This window comes from Panthera onca, chromosome F2 (genome assembly GCF_046562875.1).
Source record: "Panthera onca isolate mPanOnc1 chromosome F2, mPanOnc1 haplotype 2, whole genome shotgun sequence".
NCBI classification, from domain to species: Eukaryota; Metazoa; Chordata; class Mammalia; order Carnivora; family Felidae; genus Panthera; species Panthera onca.
Genome location: NC_138356.1, coordinates 17,857,813 through 17,870,310, shown reverse-complemented (window position 1 = coordinate 17,870,310; position 12,498 = coordinate 17,857,813). Strand labels below are relative to the sequence as shown.

Sequence of the window (12,498 nt, the reverse complement as noted above, 5' to 3'; positions counted from 1 at the left end):
GATAAGTAAAAGAAATCAAAAGCATCCAAATTGGTAAGGAAGTAAAACTATTTGCAGATGACATGATACTCTATATAGAAAACCCTAAAGACTCCACCAAAAAACTACTAAAACTGATAAATGAATTCTGTAAGGTTGCAGGATTAAAAAAAAAAAACCCAATATACAGAAGTATGTTGCATCCCTATACACTAATAATGAAGCAAAACTCAAGAAAACAGTCCCCTTTACAAAAGCGACACAAAAATAACAAAATACCCAGGAATAAACTTAACCAAGGAGGTGAAAGACCTGTACTCTAAAAACTATAAAATACTGATGAAAGAAATTAAGGACAACAAAAAAAATGGGAAAATATTCCACACTCACTGATTGGAAGAATATTGTTAAAATGTCCATACAACCCAAAGCAATCTACAGATTTAATGCAATTTCTATCAAAACAGCAACAGTATTTTTCACAGAAATAGAATAATCCTAAAATTTGCATGGAACCACAAGAGACCCAAAGCAGCCAAAGTAATCTTCAAAAAGAAGAAAACTAGAAATACCACAATCCCAGATTTCAACATATACTACAAAGCTGTAGCATGAAAACAGTATGGTAGTGGTACAAAAATAAACACACAGATCAACAGAACAGAATAGAGCCCAGAAATAAACTCACGCATATACAGTCAATTAACCTGCAACAGTAGCAACAAGAATACACAATGGGAAAAAGACAAACTCTTCAACAGATGGTGTTAGGAAAACCGGTCGGTAACCTGTAGAAGAATGAAACTGGATGGTCTTCTTATACCACACACAAAAATAAACTCAAAATGGATTAAGACCTAAATGTGAGGCCTGAAACCATAAAACCCCTAGAAGAAAACACAGGCAATAAGCTCACTGACACTGACATTAGCATCATTTTTCTAGATATGTGTCCTTTAGCAAGGGAAACAAAAGCAAAATTTAACTAATGAAACAACACCAAAATAATGAGCTTCTGCACAGTAAAGGAAACCATCAATGAAACAAAAAGACCACCCACCAAATGGGAGAAGGTAATTGCAAACGATACATCCTAGAAGAGGTTAATATCCAAAATATAAAAAGAACTTCTACCACACCACCAAAAAAGAAAAAAAAAAATTCAATTTAAAAATGGGTAAAGGACTAGATACACATTTTTCCAAAGACATACAGATGGCCAACAGACACACAAAAAGATGCTCAGTATCACTAATCATCAGGGAAATGCAAATCAAAACCACGGTGAGATAACACCTTGCACCTATCAGAATGGCTACAATCAAAAATAGAAGAAATAAGCGTTGGTGAGACTGGAGAAAAGGGAACCCTCATGTTCTGTTGGTGGAAATGCAAACTGGTACAGCCACTGAAAATAGCATGGAGGTTCCTATATTTCCACTACTGGGTATTTACCCAAAGAAAATGAAAACATTAATTCAAAAGGATATATGCACCCCTGTACTTATTGCAGCATTATTTACAATAGCAAGATATGGAAGCAACCCAAGCATCTATCCGTAGATGAACAGATAAAGATATATACACACATACAAATATACATACATATATACACACAATGGCGTATAAATGGTGTATGTATCAGCCATAAAAAAGAATGAACTGTCACCATTTGCAACAACATAGATGAATCTAGAGGGTATTATACCAAGTGAAATAAGTCAAAGAAAGACAAATACCATAGGATTTCACTCATATGTGGAATTTAAGAAACAAAACAAATAAAGAAGAGAAACAAAAAAACAGGTTCTTAAATATAGAGAACTGGTGGTTGCCAGAGGGGAAATGGGTGGGGGTGAAGAACATTAAGAGTACACCCAGAGTGATGAGCACAGAGTGATGTACAGAACTGTTAAATCACTATATTGTACACCAGAAACTAATATAAAACTGTATTTTAATTATACTAGAATTTTTAAAATCAAGAGAATAAAATACAATAAAACTAAGCCTCTTCTACACATAGCATACAATAAATGTTAGCTATGTAAGTAACATTCCCCGATAATTAAAGTGTCAATGTTATTTATCATCTCAACCAGATGCCCATACCTTTGCCCAAGATAAATGCTAAACCAGATGAGACAAGGGGTAACAGGTAACCCAGGACTGTCTTGGGCATACCAATATATATGGTTACTATGATTTCAGTGCACTATATGATAGACAGATTAATCTATATCCTGTATCTTATTAGTACACTGAACTCACAAAAGAAGGTGGCACATCTGTCCAGATGAGTGCTATGGAAGAGTTTAAAATAGTATCTAGCACAGTCTCAGTATTTACTGAGTGGATCAACCATTATTTCACCAAAACTAGGAAAACTTTAAGAAAGCTTTTTCAAGTACTATTTTCAAGAACACTCAAAAAAATTTCTAATTTGAAAAGCAAAGATATCAAAATAAACTATTATAATAAATTCACTTCTCAATTAAAAAAAGAAATTTAATGGGGCGCCTGGGTGGCTCAGTCAGTTAAGCCGTCGACTTCGGCTCAGGTCATGATCTCACGGTCCGTGAGTTCAAGCCCCGCGTCGGGCTCTGCGCTGACAGCTCAGAGCCTGGAGCTGTTTCAGATTCTGTGTCTCCCTCTCTCTGACCCTCCCCCATTCATGCTCTGTCTCTCTCTGTCTCAAAAATAAATAAACGTTAAAAAAAAAAATTTTTTTTTTAAAAAGAAATTTAAGATCCTGATTTACTTAAAAGATACTTTTCATGTAGAATATGAAAACTTGTTTTTATAATATCCTGAAAGTTCCCTGTACTAAAAGTAGTCTCCTTATTTTATGAAGCACAGCAATTATCAATTAAAACCCTAATAAGAGAAAACAAACTGTGAGATACAAAACACCACAACAGAAAAGAAAAACTGCATTCAAAATCAATGCAATCTTGTCCAGAGTCAGGCTCTCAGACTCAGAATGACAGGACCCAAACTAAAGTATGAAACAGAAGATTCTCACTCATAAAAGAGAATTTTTTACATTTACACAAGACTAATCTTCAGAGACAATTTTAATGAAACATCTTGTAAGAAAACTAAGTTTACCTTCATTTCCATGTAAGGTGGATCACTTTCCAATTCTGCTTTGTCTTTGGCCAGTTTGGCTTTTCGCTCTTCAATAAATTCATCCAAATTATCAGCCATTTTGAAGATACTAAAAAAACAAACCGAAAAAAAACTTACATGAACACAGCCATACCACAATATTTTTAGGCTAATTAACAACATGGAGGCTTAACCCACATTTAATATTCAATTTCACTTACCAAATTCAGTAATCCAAATAAGCTTGACCAAAACATGTCTGCCTGCTTCTCTCCCAAACCCACCCCAAAAACCAATGACATATATCAGAAAATTCTGAATACACACAACCACCATCATTTCTCTCTCACACACACATACACTGATCCAGGAGTCAAAGCACCTTTTTTCAGCTTTTTTAAAACTATTCACAGGTAATTTCAAGTTAAGAAAAAACTTACGAATAAGAACAGCACGAAGAACACCCAACCTTTTTTTTTTATTTTTTAATTTACATCCAAATTCATTAGCATATGGTATAATCATGATTTCAGGAATAGATTCCAGTGATCCATCCCCTAAGTATAACACCCAGTGTTCATCACAACAAATGACTTCCTTAATGCCCCTTACCCATTTAACCAATCCCCCTGCCACAACCCTCCAGCAACCCTGTTTGTTCTCTGTATTCAAGAGTCTCTTAAGTTGTGTTCCCCTTCCTTGTTTTTATATTATTTTTGCTTCCCTTCCCTTATGTTTATGTTTTGTATCAAAGTCCTCATATGAGTGAAGTCATGATACTTGTCTTTCTCCAATTTCACTTAGCATAATACCCTCTAGTTCCATCCACAGAGTTGCAAAAGGCAAGATTTCATTCTTTTTGATTGCCACATAACACTCCATTGTATATATACACCACTTCCTCTTTATCCATTCATCCATCAACGGACATTTGGGCTCTTTCCATACTTTGCTATTGTCAACAGCTCTGCTATAAACATTGGGACACATGTACCCCTTCAAAACAGCATACCTGTAGCCCTTGGATAAATACCTAGTAGCGCAATTGCTAGGTCATAGGGTAGTTCTAGTTTTAATTTTTTGAGGAACCTCCATACATTTTCCAGAGTGGCTCACCAGTTTGCATTCCCACCAACAATGCAAAAGAGATCCTTTTTCTCCACATCCTCGCCAACATCTGTTGTTGCCTGAGTTGTTAATGTTAGCCATTCTGACAGGCCTGAGGTGGTATCTCATTGTGGTTTTGATTTGTATTTCCCTCAGGATGAGTGATGTTGAGCATTTTTTCATGTGTCAGTTGGCCATCTGGATGTCTTCTTTAGAGAAGTGTCTATTTATGTCTTTTGCCCATTTCTTCACTGGATTATTTGTTTTTTGGGTGTTGAGTTTGAGAAGTTCTTCATAGATTTTGGATACTAACCCTTTACCTGACATGTCACTTGCAAATATCTTCTCCCATCCTATCAGTTGCCTTTTGGTTTTGCTGATTGTTTCCTGCACTGTGCAGAAGCTTTTTATTTTGATGAGGTCCCAATAGTTCATTTTTGCTTGTTTCCCTTGCGTCCGGAAACGTGTCAAGTAAGAAGTTGCTGCAACCAAGGTCAAAGAGGTTTTTGCCTGCTTTCTCCTTGAAGATTTTGATGGCTTCCTGTCTTAAGTTTAGGTCTTTCATTCATTTTAAGTTTATTTTGCGTATGGTGTAAGAAAGCGGACCAGGTTCACTCTTCTGCATGTTTTCCCAGCACCATTTGAAGAGACTGTCTTTATTCCATTGGATATTCTTTCCTGCTTTGTCAAAGATTAGTTGGCCACACGTCTGGGGGTCTATTTCTGGGTTCTTTATTCTGTTCCATTGATCTAAGTGTTTTTGTGCCAGTACCCACTGTCTTGATTACAGCTTTGTAATACAGCTTGAAGTCTGGGATTGTGATGCCTCCAGCTTTGATCTTTTTCAGGATTGATTCGGCTATTCAGTATCTTTTCTGGTTCCATGTATTTTAGGATTGTTTGTTCTAGCTCTGTGAAGAAGGATGGTGTTATTTTGATAGGTACTGCAATGAATATGTAGATTGCTTGGGTAGTAGCATCATTTTAACAATATTTGTTCTTCCTATCCAGGAGCATAGAATATTTTTCCACTTTTTTGTGTCTTCTTCAATTTCTTTCATAACCTTTCTATAGTTTTCAGTGTATCAACTTTTCACCTCTTCGGTTAGATTTATTCCTATATATTTTATGGGTTTTGGTGCAATTGTAAGTGAGATCATTCCTTGATTTCTCTCTATTGCATCATTATTGGTGTATAGGAATACAACCAATTTCTGTGCGTTGATTTTATATCCTGCAACTTAGCTGAATTCATGGATCACTTCTAGCAGTTTTTTGGTGGAATCTTTTGGGTTTTCCATATATAGTATCATGTCAACTGGGAATAGTGAAAGTTTGACCTCCTCCTGGCTGATTTGGATGCCTCTTATTTCTTTGTATTGTCTGATTGCTGAGACTAAGACTTCCAATACTATGTTGAATAACAATGGTGAGAGTGGACATCCCTGTCGTGTTCCTGACCTTAGGGGGAAAGCTGTTTTTGCCCATCGAATGATATTAGCAGTGGGTCTTTCATACATGGCTTTTACGATCTTGAGATATGATCCTTCTATCCCTACTTTCCTGAGGCTTTTTATCAAGCAAGGATGCTGTATTTTGTCAAATGCTTTCTCTGCATCTACTGAGAGGATCACGTGGTTCTTATCCTTTCTTTTATTGATGTGATGTATCACATTGATTGTTTTGTGAATATAGAACCAGCCCTGTATCCAAGGTATAAATCCCACTTGGTCATGATGAATAACTCTTTTAACATATTGTTGGATCCAGGTGGCTAGTATCTTGTTGACGATTTTTGCATCCATGTTCATCAAGGAAGTTGGTCTGTAGTTCTCCTTTTTAGTGGGGTCTTTGGTTTTGGAATCAAGGTAATGCTGGCCTCGTAGAATGAGTTTGAAAGTTTTCCTTCCATACCTATTTTTTGGAACAGATTCAAAAGAATAGGTGTTAACTCTTCTTCAAATATTAAATGTTTAAATCTTTCCCTGGAAAGCCATCCAGCTCTGGACTCGTTTTTTGGGAGATTTTTGATTACTAATTCAATTTCTTTACCAGTTATAGGTCTGTTCAAATTGTCTATTTCTTCTTGTTTCAATTTTGGTACTTTATATGTTTCTAGGAATTTGTCCATTTCTCCAGACTGCCCAATTTATTGGTGTATAACTGCACATAATATTCTCTTATTATTGTTTGTAGTTCTACAGTGTTGGTTGTGATCTCTCCTTTCATTCATGGTTTTATTTATTTGAGTTCTTTCCTTTTTCTTTTTGATCAAACTGGCTACGGGTTTGTCAATTTTGTTAATTATTTCAAAGAACGAGCTCCTGGTTTCAATGATCTGTTCTACTAGGGCTTTTTGGTTTTGATAGCATTGATTTCTGCTCTAATCTTTATTATTTCCTGTCTTCTATTGGTTTGGGGTTTTATTTGCTGTTTTTTCCAGCTCTTTAAGGTGTAAGGTTAGGTTGTGTATCTGAGACCTTTCTTCCTTCTTTAGGAAGGCCTCGATTGCTATATACTTCCCTCTTATGACTGCCTTTGCTGGATCCCAGAGATTTTGGGCTGTGGTGTTATCATTTTCATTGGCTGCCATGTACCTTTTAATTTCCTCTTTATCTTCTTGATTAGCCCATTCATTCTTTAGTAGGATGTTCTTTAGTCTCCAAGGATTCAGTCTTTCCAATTTTTTTCTTGTGGTTGATTTCGAATTTCATAGTATTGTGGTCTAAAAATATGCATGGTATGATCTTGATCTTTTTGTACTTACTTAGGGCTGATTTGTGTCCCAGTATGTGATCTATTCTTGAGATGTTCCATGTGCACTCAAGAACAATGTGTATTCTGCTGCTTTAGGATGAAAAGTTCTCAATGTATCTGTTAAGTCCATCTTGTCCAGTGTGTCATTCAAAGCCATTGTTTCCTTGTTGATTTTCTACTTACATGATCTGTCCGTTGCTGTAAGTGGGATATTGAAGTCCCCTACTATTATGGTATTATTATCAATGAGTTTCTGTATGTTTGTGATTAACTGATTTATATATTTAGGTGCTACTACATTTAGAGCATAAATATTTACAACTGTTAGATGTTCTTGGTGAATAGACCCCTTAATTATGATATAATGCCCTTCTTCATCTCTTGTTAGTCTTTATTTTAAAATCTAGATTGTCTGATATAAGTATGGCTACTCTGGCTTTCTTTTGGCAGCCATCAGCATGATAGATGTTTCTCCATCCCTGTTCTTTCACCCTGCAGGTGTCTTTAAATCTAAAATGGGTCTGAGCAGCATATACACGAATCTTGTTTTCTTATCTGTTACCCTATATCTTTTGATTGGAGCACTTAGTCCAGACATTTAGAGTACTGAAAGATGTGAATTTATTGCCATTATGTTGCCTGTAGAGTTGGGAGTTTCTGGTGGTGTTCTCCGGTCCTTTCTAGTCTTTGTTGCATTTGGTCTGTTTTGTTATTTTTCAACTTTTCTCCCTTCAGAGAGTCCCCCTTAAAATTTCTTGCAGGGCTGGTATAGTCGTCACAAACTCCTTTAGTTTTTGTTTGGGAATCTTTTTCTATTTTGAATGACAGCCTTGCTGGATAAAGAATTCTTGGCTGCATAGTTTTTCCAATTCTGCACATTGAATATAGCCTGCCACTCCATTCTGGCCTAACACGTTTCTGTGGATAAGTCTGCTGTGAACCTGATCCGTCTTCCCTTGTAGGTTAAGGACTTTTTTCCCCTTGCTGTTTTCATGATTCTTTCCTTGAGTATTTTGTGAATTTGACCATGATGCCTTGTTGATGGTCGGTTTTTGTTGAATCTGATGAGAGTTCTCTGTGCTTCCTGGATTTTGATATCTGTCTTTCTCCATAGTAGTTAAGTTTTCTACAATGACTTGCTCACATAACCCTTCTACCCCTTTTTCTCTCTCTTCATCTTCTGGGACCCCTATGATTTGAATGTTATTCCTTTTTAATGAGTCACTGAGTTCTCTAATTCTTATATTGTGCTCTTTTGCCTTAGTTTCCCTCTTTTTTTTTTCCACTTCATTATTCTCCATAAGTTTGTTCTCTGTATCACTGATTAGTTGCTCTGCTTCATCCATCATTGCTGTCATGGCATCCATTCGAGATTGTAGCTCAGTTGTAGCATTTTAAATTTCATCCTGACTAGATTTTACTTCTTTTATCTCTGCAGAAAGGGATTCTATGCTTTTTTCAACCCCAGCTAGTATTCTTATTATGAGATTCTAAATTATGGTTCAGACATCTTGGTTGTATCTGTGTTAAGTCCCTGGCTGTCATTTCTTCCTGCTCTTTCTTTTGGGGTGAGTTCCTTCATCATCATTTTGAAGGAAGAAAAGGAATTAATAAAGTAAAAAGTAGTGCATAATGTGAACTTCATTCTATTATTTACTTCCAAAAAGAACACTGATTATAAAATATGGTTTTAGCAAAATACATTCCAAACCAACAAAAGTTTATATAGTTAAGCCATTTTTAATTTGCTAATTGTGACAAAAGTTTTTTTGTAGTAAAAATTTAAAACAGCTCAACAGCAAACAGTAATTTTCATGTTTAAAAAAAGATCACTTCTGGGGTGCCTGGGTGACTCAGTCGGTTATGAATCCAACTTCAGGGGCACCCGGGTGGCTCAGTTGGTTGGGCATCCAACTTTGGCTCAGGTCATGATCTCACGGCTCATGAGTTCGAGCCCCACATCAGACTCTGTGCTGACAGCTCGGAGCCTGGAGCCTGCTTCATGTTCTAGGTCTCCCTCTCTCTCTGCCCCTCCCCCACTCATGCTGTCTCTGTCTCTCAAAAATAAACATTAAAAAATTAAAAAATAAAAATAAAAAGAATCCGACTTCAGCTCAGGTCATGATCTCATAGTTCATGGGTTTAAGCTCCACATCAGGCTCTCTGCTGACAGCACAGGGCCTGCTTTGGATTCTCTCTCTCCCTCTCTTCCCCTCCCCCACTCATATTCTCTCTCTCTCTCTCTTTCTCTCTCCCCCTCCCTCAAAAAAAAAAAAAACATTAAAAACAAAAAGCACTTCTTAAAATCCCCTAATTTCCCTAAATATTTTATGTCTAATAGAAATAAAAGATGATGGGATAATATTTACTTTGAAGCAGAATTTTATACAAAATTTAAGCAGAAATGTCATTATCCAAAAAAACCACAAAGGTAACCTGAGTAATCTAAGGTCTCCACATAATACTATTTACAATTATCACTTGAGTACATAAATAAATTTCCCTTTAGTATAATATTTTACCATCCATTACAAATTCTAGAATTGATTTTATGTAACCATAGTAATATTTTTTAACAATGGTTGTGTGTATAACACATGACATAACTAAAGCACCAGATTTATTACATATATGTTTAATCATTTATTTTGTTCCACTATCTGATTAAAATACAGTATCTTTAATATTAAATTGAAAAGCCAAGGCAAGCTTTCTCCTGCAAATGCCCTCCAAATACCACCAGGAACATTTTTGTGGTTAAACTCGTTGGGTTATTATTACTCATTGCATCAAGGGATGCATCCTAGATATCCACCATGAGGAACTCTGGAGTATCTAAGTATAAAGGTGTTAGAAGAGACTAACAGGATTTGCAACTCTTAGGTGATTTGTGAGCAGAGCTTTGCTCAGGAATGAAGCCTGTCAGAAAGTGAGGGTAATTCTATGATTGGACATCTTAACAAATCTTATCTAAAACTGTAACTGGTTAAGAGCCAGCAGTCACTTATCAGCTGGGAGAGGGGATGCTTGGTCTTTTGTGGCTTGGACAACATTCATGTTTTATCTATATTTGGACAGGATTATGGAGTGGTATTTTTATTCTCTTGATCTATCACAGACACAGAACAGCTTTGTCAAATGTTGATGTTCTGTGCAATTGTTTCTCTTCAATGGAAGAACACTAAGCCTAAGCAGTAGTGCCAGGCCAGTTCCTAGCAACACCAAGGCCTTGGTGATAGATAGTACAGCCCAGCTTCCAGCTGTCATGGCCCATCTTTTCTTTTTCACTCCTTCAACATGACAACTTACATAAAACATATTTCAACTACAAAATTACTCAAGAATTATAGTGAATCACATAGACTGAGTTGATGGGCACAGCCTAAGTACAAAATAGATTATTTATCATTTAAAAATTAAATTACACAGGTACCTGGGTGGCTTATTCGATTTAAGCATCTGACTCTTGGTTTCAGCTCATGATCTCACAGTTTGTGGGATCAAGCCCCAAGTCTGTCTCTGCACTGACTTGGGATTCTCTCCTTCCTCTCTCTCTTCCCCTACCCCACTTGAGCACACATGCTCTCTCTCAAAATAAATAAATCAACATTTAAAAAATAATAAAAATAAAGATTAACTTATAAGAAAAATCAGCTGAAAGAAGAAATCTTAAGAGGATTTTTATCTTCCTTCACCCTACAATGTAAAATCACTCACAACTTTTAAGATATTACCAAGTTGTTTCCCCCCACCCCAGTAGCTACATACATAGTATGTAGATGATAAACATTTGTTTTTAAGAAAACAGTTTAACTGAAAGACCTGGATTTGAAACCCAATTCCCTCACCAATTAACCCTATCTGATCAACTCAATATGTTCCTTAACCTCCCTTCTGCTTTCCTCATCTGTAGGGTAGACATATCTACTCCAGAGCTGTTATGAAGAAAAAACAAAATGATGCATATAAAATGTGTGGCCACACCTGGCACTGAAAAAAATCAATAGATCATAGCTGTTTTATTGTTATTATATTTTCATAGTTTTGATATACATCAGTAATCATCTTTTTAAAGAAAGTCTCCAAAGTACACTGGATTTTAAATCACCAGTAACTGATACTTGATTATCATAATCCAAATCAACATTTCTAAACCTTTTTTAAAATTTTTTTTAAATGTTTATTTTTGAGAGAGAGAGAGAGAGCAAGCTACTTCTGCTGTCTCTGCACTGACAGAAGAGAGCCTGATGTGGGGCTTGAACTCACAAACTGTGAGATCATGACCTGAACTGAAGCCAGATGCTTAACCAACTGAGCCACTCAGGCACCCCAACATATTTAAACCTTAAACTTAGACCCTTTACACTTATCATATAGATAGAAATATAAGACTAGAACATGCACTCATTGTGCTAAGCCTTGGTGAATCTAAAAAACACAGAGGACCCAGAACTGAGTATACCCAATTCTTTCTCCCAATTTCTTCAATCACAAAGAGAGCAGCAAATGTTCACATCCTTTTTCCTCTTGAGTGAAGTGTAAATTTCCTCCCCACTATAGAAGCATAAGGAACAGAAAATAACCTCCCTCCTATAGGAGGACATTGTTCTAGATGCTAGAGGAATGGAAAGTGTAAGATACGGACCCTCCCCTCAAATTTGAACAAGATAATGCCCCCTGTCACATGGCTCCATCTGGCCAGACTGATGGGAGATACCCATAAGACAGCAGCAATATGAAGAAAACAATTTGAGTATGTCTGGAATTCAGAATAGAGTTCAAGATGGGGGCAGGGATGACTTGGCAGGTCTTAAAATGATCATTAAAGCTATAGGATCATTAAAGCCATTTCAAAAGGGCTGCTTTGAAAAAGAGACCCTAGAGAAGAACAGGGCTGAGGACAAAAGAGCAGAGATTGATAACATATGTGTGTCCTTTCACAGGGAGGAGCCTGTGAAAGAGTTTTAGAAGAAAGACGAGGGATGAAGTGAACCCCGACAATGTTTCTCATTTCCCATCCATTCAGAGATTTTCCCACCAAATGAAAGGTGCTTAATCTTTTTCTCCTGGCAGATGACATCCACATGAGCAACTTGCTTCCATGGGCACACACAAATTTTGACAAATCCCCCTAAAAGTTGCTAACAAGTAACTTGTGGGAGAAAGGAAGGTTGAGGGTTAGGATACAGATAAAGTAAATATATAAGCACACTATTAAGTCCTTTAGCAACTTACATCATTAATGGTGACTAAGGACCGCAACATAAGTTAGATGGTCTTTGGGTTATACAAAATTTCCAGAATACTTGCTCAAACACCTCTGTCTCCCACTCAATATAGAATGGGAATGCAAGTGAGAATGTTAGAAGAATAATCTGCAATCTGCTCACAGTTTGTAATAAATAAATCACATTTATCTGAAAACTGCATTTGAGAAAAATTGTATTAAACCATTCCGTTCCAATTTATCCTATTTAAAACCACCTGCTCCCTTTCAGGTCACCCGTACTGAAGGAGACCTAAACTTTCATACCTGGGGAGCAC

At 36.5% G+C, this 12,498-nt stretch overlaps 1 protein-coding gene across 14 annotated transcripts in view; it reads right to left on the bottom strand.

Annotated features, from left to right (window-relative positions):
• CSPP1 (centrosome and spindle pole associated protein 1) overlaps positions 1-12,498 on the bottom strand; it is a 154,168-nt gene that overhangs the window by 140,488 nt on the left and 1,182 nt on the right. For 13 of the 14 annotated variants that reach the window (XR_013553383.2, XR_009603485.3, XM_060610672.3 and 10 more), the window contains exon 2: positions 3,091-3,212. Coding sequence is in view for 12 of the 14 variants with exons in the window: in XM_060610672.3 (XP_060466655.3) it covers positions 3,091-3,189 (99 nt within the window). In the remaining 2 variants the exon portion in view is untranslated. The remainder of the gene's footprint in view (positions 1-3,090; positions 3,213-12,498) is intronic. The other variant, XM_060610673.3, reaches the window with a different exon arrangement.